Genomic DNA, 22488 nt, shown 5'->3' on the forward strand with positions numbered 1-22488 from the left:
AGTTACCAGCGTGTTAAAGACTAATTTAACCAGCTTGGCCAGTGATATTGGCCCATGATACTAAAATACTTTGGAAAAGTACAAAATACAATGGGTCAAATTGTGTGGAAACCCAGGAGCACAATTAGGTGTGCTAACTTGCCTCTTTAGCACCGAGGGAATTAGCAGCATTTTGTCTTTGTGCATTCACTGGGGAGACCGGCAATATCCTCCCTATTCCTTTTCCCCACCCCAGAACACAGGGCACTTGCATAGTGCAATTCAAAATTTAGGGCTATAGTTTTTAAGTGTTTCACACATTAAGATAAAAGTTAAGCTGATCATTATTTTTATTCCACTACATGTTCTACAGATGCAGCCTCTAGACTGGTTGCACTGATGGTATGTATTAACACGTTCATTAATTTGTTAATTAATGCTTCAAAAACCTTTCGCACAATGGAAAAAGTGTAATATGATGGTAGTTATGGCTCTGGTTTGACCTCACAGTTAAAAATGGTCATAACATATTTAAAGTTCTTGCCTTCAGGGAAAGGGTTAGTTGAATTAACATCAGAAAATAGGACACACAGTAATGTATGCAATTAATTTTAAAACTCAAATCAACTAGCATTTTCATTATTGTTTGCCATCACCTTAGCATATTCTAGAAGCACACAATACTTTATGATTCTATCATAAAAGAGATGCACACTCCTTTTATTTTGCATTTGTGTAATTCTTTATAAACCCCTTTTTGAGCTATTATATCAAATGGAAATTATTATTATTCTAGCCTAATTTACAAAATTAGTGCTTAGGTATTTGCCACTTCACAGGATCACCTTCCAATGCATGATTACAAATTAAGTATTTCTAGTCTCTTTACAGAAACACCATAAATCTTCCTAGTTTATTTATGCTGCAACAATCAGAACTGTTATCTTCAGACAATCTTAGAATGAAAGTCTTTGTACTTCTTACCAATGGTTTGCAACATTTCTGCAGTTTTGTTGAGGAATACTGCAGCATGTGGATTAAACTTGCTGAGATGCAATCTTTGAAAAACTACAGCTAGCTCTGACTAAAATATTTGAAGGGAAAAAGTTTCTTTAAGAGTTGGACAGAGACTCAAATTGGTGCCCTGCTCCTTAGAATGAGAATCTCAAATGTCTCTGTTTTGGAAATGGAAATAAACCCCGAAGATGTGGCCTTAAGGGATGTGGCAAGCTGGAAAAGGAAGTGAAATTAGTGAAGGTTCATTATCAAGACATGAAAGTGAAATCTTACAGGAAAATTTTGCAAGAATGTATGGGCCTCAGAAAATCTCCCAAAGAGTCACTAATCACTGAGACATTGTGTTATTCTCTGTACTAAATATAGGGATATACTGTACTGCTATAGCTCAGATACTGCAGTGTGATAATTGTTGATCTGTGCTGACTTTATAACATGTCCAACTTCAATGTTAAGGAAAATGGCACTGGTTTATCAAGACACAGAGCTTCCCGATTTAGAAAGCTTTTAACTTAGCTTTCTTGGATGTAAGGTACTCTTAAGGAAAATGCTGCACAGTAGCAATAATCATTGGATTAATAAATCTCCTTGAGGTACAGATGATAGCAAATGTGTTAATCAGTAACAGACATTTTGGTATCTAACATGGGTACTGGGTTTATTTGGAACAATTATCCAGAGCTTCTGACTGGAAAAATAAGGAGGCATGAAAATAATTGGGACCTACCGGACCACATAATACCATAGAGCCTAACAGTAATATTTTGAATTAGCAAGAATTATCAAGACAGATAATGACAGTACCTAACTAGACCATGAACAAACAAATACAGCTTGAAAGCGATGATGAGCCTGAGAGTCAAAGGCTCTAGAGTGGGATTAGGACTGTGGGTGCTGCTCTTTGCAAACCTCAGGTCCAAATGTTCAGTCCCATGATTATACATACAGCCACAACAATTACTACTTCTCGCAGGGTTCCTGCCGAGGTGCTGAGAGTGCATGCATATTTTTGCTTTAAGTCACACATGGATACGCATTATCAAACAATGAAAAAGCTGAATGTTGGGACCCCAGCCCAGTTATCGTCAAAACTCTTGTTACCATCCCTGCTGCAAATTTCATATCACTAAAATTAAAACTACTTACAAGCTGGGAGAGAAGTCCTGGGTTTACTGTTGTTATTTGTTATTTGTAGTGTGATAGCATCCAGAAGTCCAAGTCAAGTTGAGGACCCCATTATGATAGATACTGTACCAACACATACGATAACCTGGTTCCTGCACCAAAACGTTTTATAGAAAATTTGTCTTCTAATATACAGAATCCATACTTGATAGGCTTGAATTGGCCATGCCAATGCTCGCAGATATTGCATTGTTGGCGAACATCTAGCTTGCAAGGAGTTGGAAGATGCAGTGAGAGCTGAGCAACAATTAATGTATGGTCTGAGTTTGCGGGTGCTTCACTGTGGAGAAATTTCTGACAAGAATGTTGTCTATTTATTTCATGGCACATCCACTTTTTAAAATCCAGGTCCAGCAATGGCTGTTAAGGTGCCTAAACCAGGACCCCATAACAGATAAGCCCTCAGCAGCACACAATATCCAGCATCTTTCTGAAGATCCTGTTGAAGCCGTGAAATACAGACAGTCCCTCATGAATTGCATATCTAACCTTGGTACCCTCTCAGACAATGTGGAGATCTCCTGAGTGATAAATGTAATGCTATATCACATGTTGCTGCTGGAATAATCAGGTGGTTGCACAAGAAACCTTGGCTTTCCAAAAAGGCCTTTGATATATTAGTGAAAACGGCAGAAGCATGCAAGCAGGGAAATATCCAAGAATGTAAAGGACTAAAAGACATTTTCCTGGCTATGGCAAAATATGACCATGAGGTTTATGTCCAACATGTCGGTTCCTTGGCCAACAAAGCAGACGACAGCCCAAAGAACATCAAACTGCATCCTGCCTACAAAACCATCACTAGCATGGATGGTAGCCATAAACAGCCTTCTAAGATCCTTGTCATGAAACCAGATGGCTCTCCCTGCTAAATGATGATGAGATCCTGGACAAATGGAAAACACATTATGAAAATGTGTTGAACTGTGGACCAGCTGACGACTGTCTAGAGCTCTGTGACCTAGAAAACCACATAGCAGCAAATCCAGGGGTGAACACTGATCCTCCATCACCTGAGGAAGTACAAAAAGCCATTCCAAAGTTATGGAATGGTGTTGAACCAGTAAGCATCAGTATGCATCAACTTTTCTTAAAAGCATAGGCATCAGGCAAGCAGAGTTCAGAGGCATCAGGATTCAGCAAAGTGGACGTTCTGCATGGTGTCAGCACAAAATATGCGTGGTCTGCACCAAATTCTGAGCATAAAGTGGTTTGATTTTGTGAAAAAAATGTCACAATCTCTCAAAGACATTGCCTTCCTTCAATCACTCATTATATTAAAAAATGGCAATGCATGCTCTTTGGCCAGGTTACGAGGATGGACAAAAACACCCCAGCTAACCTTGCTCTCCGTCAACCCGTGAAGGCATGCATACCTTGATCCTACTTGACACTGCTTGTGGACCACCTGAAACTCATGGATTCTCAGGACTGAGCCAGATCTGGGAACTTCACTACCCAATGTCTGGTGCAACACCATCAATCTTAGTCAGTCTGCGTGTTTGATGATGGTCACAGAGGAAGCTCTGATAGAAACTCCTGGAACAAGGCTCTCCTTATATAGATTGAGGGAGCTATATTTACTCACAGATACGCTTCCAAAGATGCAACACAACTTTCATAACAATTAGAAGTATTAGATAACAAACACTATGTATGCCGACTGGCAAATCTTTTATATGAAGGAAGGGAATCTGTCTGGAAAACACTTGAAAATGCTGGTGAGTAGCAAGCAGAAAATGAGAAAGGAATTAAATATATAAAATATCATGGGTAGATATTAAGGGATCATAGCTGACTGCAGGACTATACATTTAAAGGCCCCATTCTATATCCACCTTGTAGCATTTAGTGAAAGAGTGGATTGAAGGGTGGCTTGGAGGTGTTTTATCTGCCCTTGTATATGTTTGAGTGATAGCTGCTCTCACAGACTAGGATATTTTAACTTTGGATATTTTTGATTTTTTTTTTGACATTGGATAGGATAAGTAATGTCTTTAATATTCTAATTATTCCAGTCCAGGCTCGGTAATATTTCATTGCTCTTCTAATATCTAATGAGGATAGCTTGACATCTTTAGAATGTGAGGATATAGGACTAAATGATGGAAGTGAGATGTGCTAGTTAACATGAAATGCTGAAGCTACTTTAGGAAGGACCACATTATCTGATAAGAAACTAAGTATAGTTCTTTAAATGGATTGTGCCTACAGTTTGCAGACAACCAAAAACAGCACCTTCAGAGATAAGAATGGCAACTTCAGAGATAAAGAAATTATGGAAGCTCTCTTCATGGATCCATAGTTAAGTTTAAGTTGAGTTTTGTACTTAAACTTAGTTTCACATAAGGAATAGAGTGTATCCACCACAAAATGAAAGCTCTTACTCTAGGCACAGATAGAATTTTCTCAAAATGTAAAAATAAAAAAATGCTCCTTTTAAGAAGTTTCACACTCTGTGTCAGACCAATTTTTGGTCCTGAATGATCTTTATAATGAATGACACAGACTCTGAAAACTTTTCATGTAGCTACAACTCTCTGAAATCTGGTGCATTTACTACATTTAAGAATGTTACTGCCTTTCATTATTGGGACCAAAGGGAATCAAGCCTTTTAGGAAGATGGTGGGTACCTATGCTGGGCAGACAGAGGGGAAAACTGGAATGTTTTTGTGCAGGGGAATGTGGATTTCAGGAGCTGAAAGTACCTGGCAAGTACAATCTGGCTACTTTGAGCAGTGAGTGTATTGGTGAGTCTGGCCCTTAGATTTAAGGTAGATACTCTATGTTTTCAAACTATTAGAAATATAATATGGTACTATTACCTTAATGGGGTTTTTGAGTGTGACTTTTTAATAATTAAAAAACAGAGGAAATTTCCAGATAAAATCTACTTTAAAATGAAGTAAATGTTTAGTATATATCCATAACTTAATGATAAAAATATCACATGGATGTTGTAATGATTAAAAAACCAACCCAAAAAACAAGAATTACAAACCCAGGAACAACTGACTTAAAGATAAAATAAATCCAAACATGTTAAGTGATGGAAATGCATATTTGAGGCAGCCAAACACATTTAACTCTACCCTGTAGTGACACCCTGGGGAAAAATTACATCTACTATGTCTTTAAAAACCTTTAAGCTAATCTCTGACTCTGAACACCATTATGCATGAATCATAATTATATGGTTATTGCACAGTGTTCATTGCAGGATAGATAAAGCTTGAGGCAGGACTTGATCTCTCATCTGAAGCAAGAAAACAATTGAAAAACACACCAATATTGGTGAGGGTCAAGAAACCTTCAGGTAAGAAGCTGTTCAATGGTACCAAAAATTGGCAAAATGTGCACCGATATCTAACAACATTGCTGAATCTACCCTAATTAGCTAATACAACAAAAGAATCAGAACTCCCTACACTGGGACAGGACATGCAGAGACATTGGTGAGTGCCTGTCTGCTGTTTTCTGTGGTAAAAGAAATAAGTGGCAGGGCATGGAAGCACCCCAATGTATCCTGCAATCCAGAAAGTTTCAAGCTCGTGTGCTGAGGGTACATGCATCACCAAACCCAGAAGCCAAGCAGAAAATGTTCAAAGAACAACATATCTTTTCTCCTTTGCCAATATCTTTTCATCTCTCCTTTGCACTATTACTTTTTACATCACCAACTGAATTAATGTCTCTAAGGCATTTTGGGTTGGGATACAGCTTGAACAAAGGATCTCATAGAATATACAATTAAATTTTATTGATCTCTTCCAAATTGAAAGTGTTCATACTAAATTAGTTTAGTTTCAATTGAACAGGAAAGATCTTGGTGAACTAGAATGCTACACGTGAAAGTCTCCAGGTAATTATAATTAGGTAGCCCATTAACTGTACCCTATGGAGTTACATTTACCGTAAAATATTTAACAAATCTGTTCTTCTCTGTCACTTTATTGGCCTACCATAGTTTAGAATTGCCTTTTAGTTTCATTCAGTCCTCTCTATGCTATATTGGTAGCTCTCACTCGATTCAACATAGATTTCAGAAAATGCAATCAGTGTGCCAGGTCAAGTGCCTTTAGCGCATACTATTGCTAGTTGTAAAACAGGCCCATGATTTTTAAAAATGCCCTCTTTGACAGGATTTCTGCCATAGTTATGAAACCCTCTTCTGCACATACAGTATGTTTACATAGAGAGATTTACTGTGATTGAGTGTTCACACTTAAAAAGCTGTATAACAGAACAGAGATAACAAGAGAGGTATAGTATTGTAAGGAATATAAGCTTGATTATTGCAATTTCTTCCTTTTTGGTATCCCTAACAGACACATTGTCCACTTCTAATCAAATGAAAATGCAGCTCTGAAGGTCATCTTTGTTCATTGCTCTGACTGCATCAATTTCCTCTTTGAAGCACTCCATTCATTTCCCTTGTTTCAGTCAATCAAAGTTAAAGCTTCTTGTCCTCACTTTTAAGGCATTTCACAACTTTGCCTGTCCCTACTTGTCCACTATTATCTCTTATTTTGTCACTCCCTCCCCTTTTCTCTGCTTCAGCAATGGCACAAGCACCATTTCCCACACCATTTCCCTGTCAGCTTCTCCCACGCTCATCTTCAAGCTGTCTTTGTGCATGGAATGCCCCTTTAATTAATCAAGGCCAATACTCTCTCCTTCAAATCTGTTCTCAAGACCCCACCTCTGATGTGACCCCCTACCAGAAATCAATCCACAAATGATGGCTGGGTTATACATCATTAGTGTAAGGATGATTTTATTATTTAAAATTAAATATGCAAAAATCATCACTTGTAACAGTCAAGAACCTTAAAGCTCTGCAATAACTAACCAATGTAACCATATGATCTGATTTTTGTTATCCTTATACTTGTGTGTCACAATCACCTGGGGGTCGGTTCAGAGCCCACTGTAGTAAGTGGAAAGACTCCCATTGACTTCAACAGGATTTGGATCGGCCTATTGTTACTTCTTGCCTCAGTTTAGATTTTAAGTTCTTTAGAGCAGGGTCTATCCTTTATTGTGTGTTTCTATAATTGTTATTACAGTGAGGTGCCAATCTCATCTGGTGTCCCCATGTGGTACATCAATGGAAATAATAAATAATACTAATTGAGAATTATAATAATAAGCATGTATTTGGGAAGGAGTATACATATAATGAATTAATGATGAGGGAAGAGATGAAAATCAAGTAAAGTAAGTAAGTCAAACATCAAATAAGAGAGAAAATGATGGAAAAGATGGGTGGCATGCGATCAAAATAAATGGAAAATTTGTTACTTGATTATTTTCTTTCTGAAACTGACCTCCCCTTCAGTTGCTATGAGCAAATTATGACTCTTGCTGCAGTTCCTGGAAGCAGTCCAGACATGTCTTTCAGGTTCCAGGCTTACCTGTGCTGCTTGCATCACCCACCGAATGCGTGCTACCAAAGCTGTAGATACACTTAATTGTGCAAAACAACTTGATTCATACATTTTAATGTTAAAAACTTGACAATAACGGTCTAAAAATAGAATGCTCTTAAGACTGCACAAGTCATATTCCTAACAATACATCCACAGTGGGTCCAATTGCAGGAGAGGTCTGATTGCAGAAGGTCATTGCCACACTAGACATCATTAGTTAAATTTACCATTCTGCTTCTGGACTTCTTGTCTCCCAGTCAGTTATTGGTGGGACATAGTGAGCCATAAGGATGAATAAGAAGAAGGGAGAAAATAAAACAAGAGTGTTCCCTTTATTCCTAAAACTAATTGTTAGGAATTCAGGTTCCACATTGTGCCAAAATATGCATCTTCAGAAAAGTACATGGCTATCTTGTTGTGTTGATGGAGAATCAGGTAACAGCCTTGCAGATTCCTTCTTCTGTGGTTGCTTATGTCCATTTGTCTCATGGTGACACCATGGACTTTGTATAATAGCCCTTGATCCCTTCATGAACTGGTCTACTTTATGCTAAATAAGCTTTCTTATTCAGCACTTTAATATTAAATGGAACAATTTGGATATTATTTTCCCACAATATTTAGGCTAAAAAGAGAAAAAAAGTGCTGCTTGTTTTCTAAAGGAGTCAGTGCATTTGAGATATATTTTTATTACTCACCCAGGTTTGAGTCATAGCCTTTCCATCTGATGGTGTACTTTTTGACCAAAGGGAATGCAGAATTCTTGCCTAAGAAATAAATACTTGTGTGTTTACATTTCTTATTTCTGGAGTTTGTATGACCTTGTCATCATGGAAGATACAGTAAGGTTTCTGTATCCTTAGAGGAGTCATCTCAGAGACTGTTGTGGGTGATGTGTTGGCTACTAAGAACAGTGTTTTGATTGGTTAAAAGGGATGAAATGTGAGACTTTATTCCATGATGGAATCGATCCTGTGACAGGAAAATGGATCTGACTGCCAGCTTAGAGAAGTGGCTGCTCTTAGGAATCTGGATACCTGGAGAATTCCACTTTGATAGCACTATTCAAGGCTGAGATGATGTTGTTCAGGGCCATTTTTTCAAGAAATACAGAAGCATTGGGATGGTGGATTTTTTGTGGCTGATAACTATCTTTAAACTGGTAATAGAATTTTGTTAATTTTTTAACTTATACTGAAATAATGGATGGCTTGGGGCAAAATAAGCATCTTGGTTACTCTTTATGGAATCCCATTGTCCTTATCCCCTCCTATGCAAAAACCTAGCACGAGTAAGTGATAGAGTGGGGTAGAGATAGAAAGAACATTTGACCAGTGATGGGCCAAGTTTTCTGTTCTCTCAGAGTTTTTTCTCAGATAGGTGCACTTGTGAGTAATTAATTCAGGGAGGTCAGATGGCTTGTGTTACAGAGAAGTCCAGAAGATGATCACAATGGTCTCTTCTGGCTTTAAAATCTGACTTTACGTGCCCTTGGTGTCCGGGGCACTGGGCTTCATGCCCAGTGTCTCATCCTTGCTATGTGGGCTTTGGAAAGAAAGAAACTCCAGGGCAGAGCCAGCATGGGCATGAGAGAAACTCAATCCACTAGGGAAAAAGACAAAAAAACAGACTAAGCAGGTACAGCAGCACTGGAGTGGAAGAGATGAGAAATAGCTAGGACTATGCCCCCTTCTTTGGTCCAGACCCTGAACTGTGAAGGAACCCACAAACACAACTTCCTTCTCTCTTTAGCCATGTTGGCTTCATGAAGAAAGAATCTCTGTTAAGAGCACTCTCATGACAACCCCAGGACCGTCAGCTCTGGGTCCAGAGAAAATCAAGAAGCAGCTCCAGCAGACACCACAGAACACTGATAATGTCTATGTCCATTGTAATCTCAGACTGCTTTCTACAGTTTCTACTTTCTCTTCTACTGATTAGCTCTAGCTGCTTCCAACCATTCCTTTACAGTCTCCTCATTCCAGTCTCATTCCAACTGCCCTCCATGCTACTCTCCTCCTTTCCTCTCTCCAGTCTGACCTTCCATCCCACATATTTCCCTTTCCGGCCCTGTAATACTACCACCTCTTCCTGATAAGACATTTAGTGTAAATACAATTTTTAAAAAATAGAACCCCAATAATATATTAAAAAAATAAATGAAATGTCAACTAAACAAAAGAAAGAAAAAAGTAGGCCTAACATGATGCTGGCAAGTTATTATTTCTGTACTGGAATCATTCATCATTTTTACCATCTTACTTATTTACATTGTCATCTCTGGGGGTAGGGATAGTCTTTACTGTAAATTTGTACAAGTACCTGGTAAAATGTACCTTGAGGCCTCTAACTGATGCCATAATATAAGTAAATAAACTATTAATAATGAATAATAATAAAAATGATGCAGTGAGGAGGCTCAGAATGCTCGACTCTTCCAAATTGTGCTTTTTTTATCTTCCTCTTGGTGGGGTCCTTCTGGAAGAAGTCCTCTTAGAGGATTGCCATATCTTTCGTCCTGTGGTGACAAATTTTGGAAGGGATAATATGGAATATCTGATTCCTGGATTTTATATGATTTCTTCATGTCCTTTTAGCTTTGTTGTCCTTTTGCCCTTAGTTTTCTCTCTTCGCTAATGACAGACATCTTCAGAGAATGAATGGAGGAAGTATGATGAAGTCTGATTTTGTTTGAGAGGAGCAGTTTCCTTTGGGTTGAGATTGTTCCTTCACTTTCTCTGGTTGAAAAAGTATATCCATATTCTTCAGTTCTTCCTCTTCATAGTCAGATTCAGAAAGCTCCCTGTTTGTGTGGGGTGTAGTCAGAGCTAGGGAGAGAAGGAAAAGATCTCTGGTGTCTCTTAGAACATTTTATTATGTTTCAGTATCTTTATTGATTCCCCCCCTTTTGGGATTTTTTTTTATTTACGGGGTGGTATTGGGGGGGGGGGCGGGGGTTCCATACCTCTGGTAAGGAATAAGACCTTTTCATAGACATAGCTGAGAAGGGGGCAAAAGAGAAGGTTGGTATAGGAGAGAAACCTTTAGTCTCTGAGGAAAGAGTAACTGGATAAGATAGTGGCAGCTCTGCCTAGGGACAAGTAGACTTGGAGAGGCACCCGCTAATTTCCCCTTGAGATAGCAATAAGGCTTTACCTTTCAGGGAATTTTCCAGAGAGGGCCATTTCCTGTTGGCGTAGTTTGGTGCCTGCCAGCCAGTTTGATGCAGCCTCTCCAGATCAGGTTTGGGGAGAAGATCCTAATGTTCCAGCTGAGCTCTTTGCTATTTCTGAACGAATGAGTGCTCATAGGTTGGGTACAGCTGTGGAAAACCTCTAGACACCAATTGGGTGTCCCCACAAATGGACTTTTTAGATTCAAGCTCTAGGTTCTTCGCCTGCTTTGCCATATCTAAAATAGCAAAGATATAATATCCCCTTCTAAAGGGGATAGCAAAGACTTCCCAATTGCCCTGGGCTCCCCAGTTGTAACAGCTACCAAACCCTGAAGGAGCTGGTACACAGCATTGCAGCACCACTCAGATTTGGCCCATATGACCCTTCATAGATGGAGATGGAGGGCAGACGGACCAAATTTGATTGGCGTTGTGACCCTGTGTGCTATGCTGCAATGCCAATCAAATTTGGTCCATTTGCCCTTCATCTCCATTTATGGAGAGGCAGACAGGCCAAATCTGAGTGGTGCTGTGTCCCAATTTAGCCCCTGGAAATGTTGGGAGGCATGGGGTAGGGATACCCCACTAACACTCCATAGTAGCAAGAAGCATAAGACAGAAAAATGGTTTCTGGTGGAATGGAGCTGCTAGTGCCCCAAATATAGCTTTAGAGTTGGGTTATATAGATAAAAGGTGAACCACGGAGATAGAAGATCTGGTGCATGGTAGAAGAAATGTAACCACAGAGTGTGCATGACAAATCTGGATTGTCCCGGCTAACTGTAGCAAGCACAGCCTGTTAATAGTAGGTTAGGGTGGAGATGAGGAGACAGACTTTTTCAAATATATTTTGAATTTTTCTTGATGTTCAAGCTGAATTCCTGCCGTGAGTATCTATAGTGAATTGCAGGCTGACAGCTTGTCATAAAGGTTAGTGATAGGATGTCAATAGACTACCCTATAATAATAAGGGGAAAAAACCTCTTTTCATGATGCAAAAATATGTTTCTATTCTGTTATGAATTATCTTATGCTATAATTAATGTATAAGATTGCTGAAGAACTGTAGATACTTAATCATCTTATTTGCTAGTAAAACATTATTTTTTGTAACTATAGATGTGGTAGTGACAGATGGACATTCACACTTTAGATGTTTAGTTTGGTCTCTCAATCTTAATTGGCCTCAAAGTCTTGAGAGATCAGGCTCTCTTGGTTCATGGTTAGTAAAAAATATTGTTGAAACCATCTTATTTATAGAATTATGGTATTTTTATTTCCGGACCCAGCAAAGTCCAAAAGTAAAGAAAACTAAAAAGATACACAAGACACTAGATTTGGAACCCTGCTGTGACTGATTTGTATCGGGCCACCAATAGGACAGTGGACGAGAAGCTGGATATGAGTCAGCAGTGTGCCCTTGTTGCCAAGAAGGCCAATGGCATTTTGGGATGTATAAGTACGGGCATAGCGAGCAGATCGAGGGACGTGATCGTCCCCCTCTATTCAACATTGGTGAGGCCTCATCTGGAGTACTGTGTCCAGTTTTGGGCCCCACACTACAAGAAGGATGTGGATAAATTGGAGAGAGTCCAGCGAAGGGCAACAAAAATGATTAGGGGTCTGGAACACATGACTTATGAGGAGAGGCTGAGGGAACTGGGATTGTTTAGTCTGCAGAAGAGAAGAATGAGGGGGGATTTGATAGCTGCTTTCAACTACCTGAGAGGTGGTTCCAGAGAGGATAGTTCTAGACTATTCTCAGTGGTAGAAGAGGACAGGACAAGGAGTAATGGTCTCAAGTTGCAGTGGGGGAGGTTTAGGTTGGAGATTAGGAAAAACTTTTTCACTAGGAGGGTGGTGAAACACTGGAATGCGTTACCTAGGGAGGTGGTAGAATCTCCTTCCTTAGAAGTTTTTAAGGTCAGGCTTGACAAAGCCCTGGCTGGGATGATTTAATTGGGGATTGGTCCTGCTTTGAGCAGGGGGTTGGAGTAGATGACCTCCTGAGGTCCCTTCCAACCCTGATATTCTATGATTCTATGATTCTATGAATACAAAGAGGATGTAAAACCCAGTGTAACTGGGCTGTGAAGCATTCTTCGGAGAGAGTCCAGCGAAGGGCAACAAAAATGATTAGGGGACTGGAACACATGAGTTATGAGGAGAGGCTGAGGGAGCTGGGATTGTTTAGCCTGCAGAAGAGAAGAATGAGGGGGGATTTGATAGCTGCTTTCAACTACCTGAAAGGGGGTTCCAAAGAGGATGGCTCTAGACTGTTCTCAATGGTAGCAGATGACAGAACGAGGAGTAATGGTCTCAAGTTGCAGTGGGGAAGGTTTAGATTGGATATTAGGAAAAACTTTTTCACTAAGAGGGTGGTGAAACACTGGAATGCGTTACCTAGGGAGGTGGTAGAATCTCCTTCCTTAGAGGTTTTTAAGGTCAGGCTTGACAAAGCCCTGGCTGGGATGATTTAACTGGGAATTGGTCCTGCTTTGAGCAGGGGGTTGGACTAGATGACCTTCTGGGGTCCCTTCCAACCCTGATATTCTATGATTCTTCCTGCTTAAGGGGACTCCCTGGTGGTGCAGGGCTTTAACTCATAGCTACTGCTATACCAACCACCAGCTGACAATCAATGTACTGCATTGCTGGAAAAAGGGAAGAAGGTCTCTATGCCTCTTTGGTCCACTCATGCCCTGCTGCTGGAATGGCTCCTTGGAATTGTAGACAGCTGGGTTTTAGAGGAGCTTTGCATCTATTATAACTTACAGTAGTGGCCCCAAGATTGGATGAGTTCAAAGGTGGTTTAATGGCATTCTAGTTTCTTCTTCCCATTTTAACAGCGAGTATTGGTGGACCACATCTGAGGATCTGCCCCAAGTGGGGAGTAAGATGTCATGAAATACGTATCATATTAAACCCCAATTTATGCTACTCCACAAGTTTCTAAGTAATTCACTTCTCCTTGGCTGAAATCCTGATCTCACTGAGGACACTGGGAGTTTTGCCATTGACTTCAATGAAGCCAGAATGTCACCTTTGATTTGGGTAAATAAAGGTAAAGCTTCAGAACAAAAAATCTTAAAAAACCCCTCACTTAAAAAAAATTCTTTCATAAACAGAAGTAGCAACAATCAAGTACATTAGAGACAAAATGCTTATTTACAAATCACATAATTAACACATTCTTTAAATTGTGGGAAACAGTGGATAAAATTAATGACTGATGGTCAATTCGCTATTAAACTTTCTATTTCATGTATTAAAATACAGATTTTAAATTGTTTTCAATTTCTAAGCTATCAGTTGATGTGCTTCAGTTTATTATACAGAAAGGAGAAAAGGCACTGACAGCACATTTTAAAAAACAATAGTAGTGGGTTGTTTTTAGTATGTAACTGCAGTTTTCTGACGACTCAAGAATGATATGCAGTGTTATGTGAAAATATAAGAAATGCAGAATTAAGACAACCATGTCCTCCATAAATTAATACATACTTCAAACCCATATTCTCTGAATTTTTTAAATCAATTACTGACAGTTAATGGAGACATATAAAGATTGCCTTCATTTTATGTTGACTTAATCAGAACACTAATCTGCTTTTCCAGAGAATTATTGTAGCTCAAGACCTAGCATTTCATTGCTTTGAAGTATTGGAAAAAAAAAAAAGGAATTGTAAGCATATAGTCCAACAAAAATGAAAGAATGATTCCTCATCCTAATCACTTTAATTGTTCCCTCCCCCCCAAATAAAACCCCCACTACCTCCCAACAGAACCTCAATAGTATGTGGTTACTAATAGCTGAAAACATGTGTTTATACAACATGTATTTAGATGAGGCTATATATTAAACCTGTTGGACTTTCTGTATTTTATCAAATTGAAGTCTATGTCATTGGCTCATCATTCTAATTCTGACCCTTGCATCAGATCAGTTCTCTGAAGCTCTATGCATCTTATTCTAGTATTTAGAATCAATGAGGATGTCGGGCAGGATATATTTTCAATATGCACAAGGCAGAGGAAGTTTCCTTTCCTGATGAGAATTAACAGTTTCTTTTCAAGAAGTATGTCTGAAATTGCTTGAGAGAAAGGTAACATAAAAATGAAGGTAAATTATAAATTGAATCAATAAAGGATGAAAAGTGTTAAGAAGAGAGCTTTTCTAATTTTTTGTAGTTTGTGCTAATTGCTTTTTTAAACCTGATTTACAGATTAAGTTAACAAAGAGGTTTACCAATACAAGTCTAACTGTTAAAATGGCAGCCAAATAGCCTTCTTGTTTAATTACTCTGTAAATACTGGAAATGCAAAATCACGTTAAAATGTGCACAATTTGCTTCACCCCAAAACTTTATGCTGTGGATGCATTATTCATTAAAATACCTCAGATCCCACATCCAGAAACAAAAAGCTGAAGTAGTATTTTTATAATTTTTAACCATTATTTCTTCTTCCAATAATATGGCAACAGACACTCCAACAGTCTATGTTTAAATACAGTCATCAGTACGACTATTAAACGGGTAAGTGTGTATTACATAAATGAGCCCCTAGATTAAGTATATGCTGTGAAATGTATGTGAATGTGCATGATTTGAATCAATGAACTGTGGCCTGAAATGATGTCACACAATGTGCAGCATTAAGTGGAAGGTTAAACCTACTTGCATCTCGGTTCATTAAACGCAGTTAAAGTGCAAATTCCCTCATTCTGACAGTAGTAATCACAAGGGTTCACTTTCTGGTCACAGCGCTGACTTTTAAACCCCACAGAGCATCTGCAGAATTTCAGTAAAATACAGCTAAATAAATATTCTGCCTTTTGCTGAACAAATTTTAAACTCATTACATACAGTGATGGTAACACACACACACATGAAATATGCTCAGCCTTTTCACAGGAGGTCCAATCTGATAATATCTCAGAAAGTATGGGTAATCAACACTAATCAAAAACATTTTGGTAACAGTGGACCCTGTATTAACCCCTTGCTTCAGGAATCAGAGTTTTGACACAAAGCACTAAAGTCAAATGTCCTAACAGTTAGTACTGGCAATTCCAGAGCATGATGGTCTTAAAAAAGAGAATCCATGTTTGTTTCCTAAGAATTGTTAGTAACATTTGTTACATGCTGAAGTTTCTATGTGTTTTTACAAAACCACATGAGTTAATGTGTGTGAAACTGGTTATCTCTGAGAATCTATGTTGTTTCATGTCAAACTATGTCAAGAGGAGACTGTGTTAAAAAATGAAAAAACACCACTTAAAAAGAGATAGAAATCATTAGGCACCAAAATATCGATCATAGATGGTTAATCCCACACTATTATATATGTTAATTGCCAGCAAATAGGTCCTCACATTCACCCTTAAGTATTTTAAGTATTCTATTGTAAAATCTTCTTGTTGAAGAGCAGTAAACAATAGTCACTAAATCATCAACAATGTCAAATGATGAACAAAAGGAATATTCTGCAACTTGCAGTAGAACAGAGTGACAGACAAAAATAACACCTAGAAAAGTAAAATACCATTGTGAGTGGTACATCATCAATACCTGAACAGATAAGAAATGCAGATGAACAGAAACTTTATTATTTACTGCCACACAGATGTTTTAATGATACACACAAAAGTACTTACAGACAGACAGGTATATTTGTCTCTGGGTCCAGCTGACATGCACCACCATTATAACAGTAGCCATCACATAACTGACAGCTAGAGGCAATCTTTCCATTAGTGCAGCTGTAATGAAAAAAATTGTTATCCACATCATTATTGTTGAAAGCAGATGTGAACTATCTACAGATGAAAACATTCATCTTATGAGAAGTAAAAGAATTGCTGATTGATTAGATTTCACTAAGACTCTCTAGCTTGAGGCAGTAACTTTTTAAACAGATTTTTGTGGAACAGGTCACCATTATTCTATACAAATTCTAATATTTTCAGCCTATTTAGTTCATCAGAATAAACAATTACTATAATTTATGTAATCTCCCATTAACATCACTGCAGATCTTAATGAGGTATCTTTGCATTGCTGTAAACCTGTGTCCTTAAGCCATTGTCCTGGACACCATATGAAGGCAAAACAAGACACCAGGAATGTGGCTTAACTTGGGTGCAACTTGCTTAACTAATATATTTGGGAGCTATCCAACAATAACTCCTCCCATGCAGGTCATTCTTCCTACTATGATCCACTCCAGTTAGTGGAGGGCTGCCATCAGCCCCCCCCCCCCCCCATTCTTTTAACCTGGTCCCAGCACTCTTGCTGGGACCCCATCATCCTTCCGTCATATCAGATTAATGGGGAGGGAAATATGGGGTTGTCTCCTGTAGTAGACATAAGGAGCCCCACTCCATTCCCCACCTTTTTTAGAGGAGACACAAATTGCAAGGGGGACATGGAGTGGGAGCTTTTCTTCTTGAGCAGAATGATTCCTAGAGCTGGTGGAAGGGCTTATAAAACACTCCCATTAAGTGTGCGGGAGCCAGGCGTTGCTACAGCCTTGTGTTCCACCAATCAGCCTAACCCTCCCTCCTCCAGACAACAAAGAGACTAAATGTTCCCAAGGAGAGGAATGTTGTATGTCTTCCAATCCACTTCTGATTCTGGTTTATAAGGGTATCAGACCTACCCTACTGAATGACTACCTGCACTGGGCACGTGCCAAGTTGTGATAAAAATGAATTGTACAGCCTAATCTACCCACTGGGTCCTTAGGCTGCTGCAAAGAAGGTGAAAAAATCCACACTACCCAGGCCAATCTGGCAGAGAGGGAAAATTCCTTCCAAGTCCCAACAGGTAATTAGTATGATGCCTACAGCAAGACCCAGAAGACCCAGTCCTATTATAATCCCAAGGGGGGAGTGGAGTGGGAGTTTTTCTTCTCATGCAGAATGGCTCCTAGAGCTGGGGGAAGGGCTTATAACCCTCCCATTAAGTGTGTGGGAGCCAATGGGTTTTGCTATAGCTTTGTGGTCCATCAATCAGCCTAAACACCCTCCTCTCCAGATGACAATGAGGCTGAATGTCCCCAAGGAGAGGAGGGTTGTATCCCTTAAAAGAGGCCAAAGAATTTCTTTCCACACTAGCCGAAAGTTCCCCCCACCTCTGAGGCCTTTTTGGAGGTGGGCATTGCTTGTAAAACCTCTAAGTGGTATTAAATGTAAGCAAATAAGCAATTCATAAATGGACTGATCCTCAATACTTCAGGTCTGAATAAATATTCCATTTCCAGGGCTTAAGAAAAAACACTAACATTTTGCCTACATTTTTACATAAAACTGTAAATAACATATTTTTATTCAATCTCAGCCTGAGTTTGAACTCAATTCTATGGACATAGCATGGTTGTCTTTAAAAACTCAACATTATTATTGCTGATTGTTTGTTCGACAGTAGTACCTACTAACCACAAGGTTAAGGGGTTATTGTGCTAGGTACATACATTAGTACATGAAAGTCCTTGATCTAAATAGACAAATAGTGAGTGAAAAGCAATATTTCCATTTTACACAGGGGGAACTGAGGCACAGGATGACAAAAGCAACTTTGGCTAAGGTCCCACGGGAAATCTCTGGCAGAGGTGTGAAGTGAATTCTCATCTCCTGGGTCCCATTCCAGTGCCTTAATTAAAAAAGACATCCTTCCTGCTGGCATTTGCCAACTACTATCAAGCAGTAATCTGTGATTACCACACTTTCCCCCTATTATTAGAATAGAAGCTGTTGACAAAAGTAGACCTTTTAATGGTTTCTACTGTTGTGTGCATTGTAAAACTAACTGGTGAAAGTCACAAACCTGCAGCAAAACACAACTTTTACATTTTCTGAGATAAGACCTGGAACCCATGTGGTCATAGATCTAGCTGCTAAGCTCCTGTTCAGTTTTTTCAATTCATTGTGTTAGCAGCTGTAAACTGTACAACCTCTCGTTATCCGTACCTAATTGCTGATTATCAAGCTATTCCTCTGGTACTGGTATTACCATTCAGTGCAGATAAATACAGAGATTAGCTGCAATACATATACATAGTTCTCAAGATATGTGAATATTCTATTTTATTAAAGTTTTTGTTCGCCTACTTACTAGAAATTTGATTCTCTCTCATTGTTATACTTATAAAACACAAAATGGGATTGAACTGAAGACAATCTGCTTTTGTCCATAAATTACTGTACAGTAGTTGAATGTGATTACCAATCTATCCATCTGCACACCAGCAGCAGCCTCTTAACAGCTAAAAAACAAGTAGGATTCAATGCTGTGTGATACAAACACAGGTTCCACACCTCCATGTGGCATGTATTGTTTTCCATTTGCATCTTCTTTTTATCTTCACAAACAATTTCTTTTGGCTTCTTTTTACCTTTCATGATATCATTTTTCCCCCATCCTTTATTCTTTCAGTACTTGTTTCATTCTTCCTTCTTTGACCGTTCTCTTTAGCTCATTCCCATCTTCTTTTGGGCCCCATGTTTGCTTTTTCTTCTTTATTTTAATATGTATTAAAGCTCTGTCTTCCATTAAATAACTAGCAGTTTGAATAGCCCTACTTCCTTCCAGTCTGAAGTTATTGTAGCAGTGAGGAACTGAGAGGAGACACGTCTATTAGCAATGCCAGTTTAGCACTGTGTAGGTGGCAGCTTGGTTCCAGCAGTAATATGCACTAACTACAGAGCTTCTAAAGAAAGGCCAATTACAAAGCAACCTTCAAATTGCAAAAAGGGTTTCATGATGCTGATGATTTTCACACAGCTTTGCTCATGAATGTGAAAAGCTATTTCTTTCTTTAACCATTTAGTTGGGGAAAACTGGCTAGGGATTATCTTCCAATGCATTCATATTTATGGAAAACCTGACTGCTGTTCTCTGTGAAGCATGTTACACATTTGTGTAATGTCAACTGTAGGTCTATTTATTATATCTATTTTACAAAGATACAAAATTAAATATTTTATAAAATGAAAACAAAGCAAAAATGGCAGGTATATATATAGGCTTGTAATTAAAAAAGCAAAACACATTTAAAAAATAACACTGGCTACTGTAATTTGCTTTTTAAAGGGAAGCTATAACATAAAGTACATACAATAGTTCTTGGGTCCAGCATTAATTCACATGGCACAGGTCAGGAAAAATGATGGGTTCAAAGATGCACTGGCCTGGTTCTCCAGCATTATGATGGCTTCCTGTGGCCCCCAAAAAGTATTCCAGTACCTAGGGATTGCAGGATGTAGGTGGCCACGCCTCGTTTCCTTGGCTACACTCTCTGCACTAGCTCTATTGCACCCAAGATTCCCTTGAGCAGGAAAAATCCTTTTGTGGTGCTTTAAAGTGGGTGTAGTGCTTCTTAAAGAAGTCATAATAGGGCCCCAAATTAACACCTTAGTTATGAGAACATGACTGTTACGCATGTATAATTTTATCTTTAGCAATTCCTGAATTTGGAATACAAGTTTAGTGTTCTCTTAGTATATGTTTTTTAATGGGATTTCCTAGATGTGTTTTCAGAGCCTCTTGCAGAAGCAGTTTCAAGAGCTGAGTCTTTCAGTCCTTCTGGGTGCTTTTAATTGAACGCCTTGCAGGCATCAGTGTCTTTAGCTGAATGCTCTTCCCTGAGGCATAAAAGCAACATGTTTTAAATGCCTTTTTCCTATATGGATCTATCATCTTCGACAAGGATCATGGTGAGCCAAAATCATCAAACATTTCATTAAACAACTGAAAAATTGCAAACATCTAACCAAGACTTTTGAGTCCACACTATGACTATCTATTAAAAGTACTTATGGACTGTTTACAACTATTGTATATAACTAATAAAATGCAGAACAGGGTGAATTTGGTTTCTACCTGTTCTGGGAGTCTAATAGAGAACTGACAGATCATTAGAGGACAGATGGCAAGGAGGTGGGCTTTAAACTAGGTTAATGGGGGCAGGAGACAAATTCACATGGGTTAGTCCAGAACATGGCGACCTGGGGGAAGGGTTGGAATCTGCAGGAAATATAGGCAATCATAGCAAGGACAAAGGACAGACAAAAAGGTATAACTGGCATCACAGAGACTTGGTGGGATAATTCACATCACTGGAAGATTGGCATTGAAGTACACAACTTGTTCAGGAAACACAGGCAGGGAAAACAGGGAAGAGCTGTTGCCTTGTATATCAAAGATGTATACACTTGCACTTAGGTCAAGATAGAGGTGGGCGGCAGACCTGCTGAAAGTCTCTGGGTAAGGATAAAAGGTATAAAAAAACGAAGGGTGATGTCATGGTAGTGGTCTAGTATTGACCACTGAACCAGGAAGAAGACGTGTACAAGGCTTTTTTTAATAACTAACAATATCATCCAAGCCCAGGACTTGATGGTGACTGCGAACTTCACTACCCAGACATCTGTTGAGAAAATAATAAAGAATGGCACAAATCATCCTACAAGTTCTTGGAATGCATTGGAGACAACTTTTTATTACAGATGGAGAAAGCAATTAAGGGAGAGGCAGTTCTATTTTTGATTCTGAGAAATAGGAAGGAACTTATTGAGAATTTGAAGATGGAACGCAACTTGGATGAAAGTGATCATGAGATGACACAGTTCATGATTCTAAGGAATTTGGGAGAATAAAGACAATAGACTTCAAGAAGGCAGACTTTTGAAAACTCAGAGAATTGGTAGGTAAGATTCTGTGGGAGGCAAATCTAAGGGAAAAAGGAGTTCAGGAGGGTTGGCAGTTTTTTAAAAAAGACATTATTAAAGGCACAAGTGCAAACTATCCTAATCTGTAGGAAAGATAGGAATTATGATAAGAGACAACCTTGGCTTAGCCAGGAGAACTTTAAAGATCTGAAATTGAAAAAAGAGTCATACAAAAGTGGAAACTAGGTCAAATTATGTAGGATGAATATAAAAAATACAACACAATCATGTAGGGACAAAATTAGAAAGGTCAAGGCACAAAATGAGATTAAACTAGCTAGGAAATAGCAGGTAGCAAGAAAACATTTTGAAAATAAATGAGAAGAAGACAAAGACCAATGAAAGGATAGGCCCATTATTCAATGAGGAGGGAACGACAATAACAGAAAGCACAGCAATGGCCGAAGTGTTCAGTGCCTATTTTATTTCAGTTTTCACCAAAAAGATTGGCAATAATTGGATGAATAACATAGTGAATGGCAGTGTAAATGGAACAGGATCTGAACCTAAAATAGGGAAAGAACAAATTTGATATCTTCAAGTCAGCGGAAACTGAAGAAATACATCTAGAATACTTAAGGAACTGGCTGAAGAGATAAATAATAGACAATATGTATTTGTCAAGAATAAATCATGTCAGACCAACCTAATATCCTTCTTTGACAGGTAACAAGCCTTGCAGATGGGAGAAGCAGTATGTGTGATATATATCAACTTTACTAAGGCTTTTGATACTGTCTTATTCATAAGTAAATTAGGGAAATATAGCCTAGAGAAGCCCAACTGGTCGAAAATCAGTACTCAGAGAATAATCATCAGTTGTTCACAATCAAGCTGGAAGTACATGGAGTTCCGCACGGATCTGTCCTGAGTTTGGTTCTATTCAATATCTTCATAAATTATTTGGATAATGGCAGAGAGAGTACTTTTATAAATGCTACAGATGATACCAAACTGGGAGGGGTTA

General features: G+C 38.7%; 1 protein-coding gene across 10 annotated transcripts in view; it reads right to left on the reverse strand.

Moving 5' to 3' along the window:
* LRP1B (LDL receptor related protein 1B) overlaps nucleotides 1-22488 on the reverse strand; it is a 1327274-nt gene that overhangs the window by 15143 nt on the left and 1289643 nt on the right. For 7 of the 10 annotated variants that reach the window (XM_073305381.1, XM_073305383.1, XM_073305377.1 and 4 more), the window contains 2 exons: nucleotides 16449-16553; nucleotides 15469-15582 (listed from right to left, as the gene is read on the reverse strand). In XM_073305381.1, the coding sequence (XP_073161482.1) occupies nucleotides 15469-15582; nucleotides 16449-16553 (219 nt within the window). Of the gene's footprint in view, nucleotides 1-8274; nucleotides 8382-15468; nucleotides 15583-16448; nucleotides 16554-22488 lie in introns of those variants that run through there. The other 3 variants (XM_073305382.1, XM_073305380.1, XM_073305384.1) reach the window with 2 other exon arrangements.

Source organism: Lepidochelys kempii, chromosome 11, assembly GCF_965140265.1.
Source record: "Lepidochelys kempii isolate rLepKem1 chromosome 11, rLepKem1.hap2, whole genome shotgun sequence".
In the NCBI taxonomy this organism is placed as follows: domain Eukaryota; kingdom Metazoa; phylum Chordata; order Testudines; family Cheloniidae; genus Lepidochelys; species Lepidochelys kempii.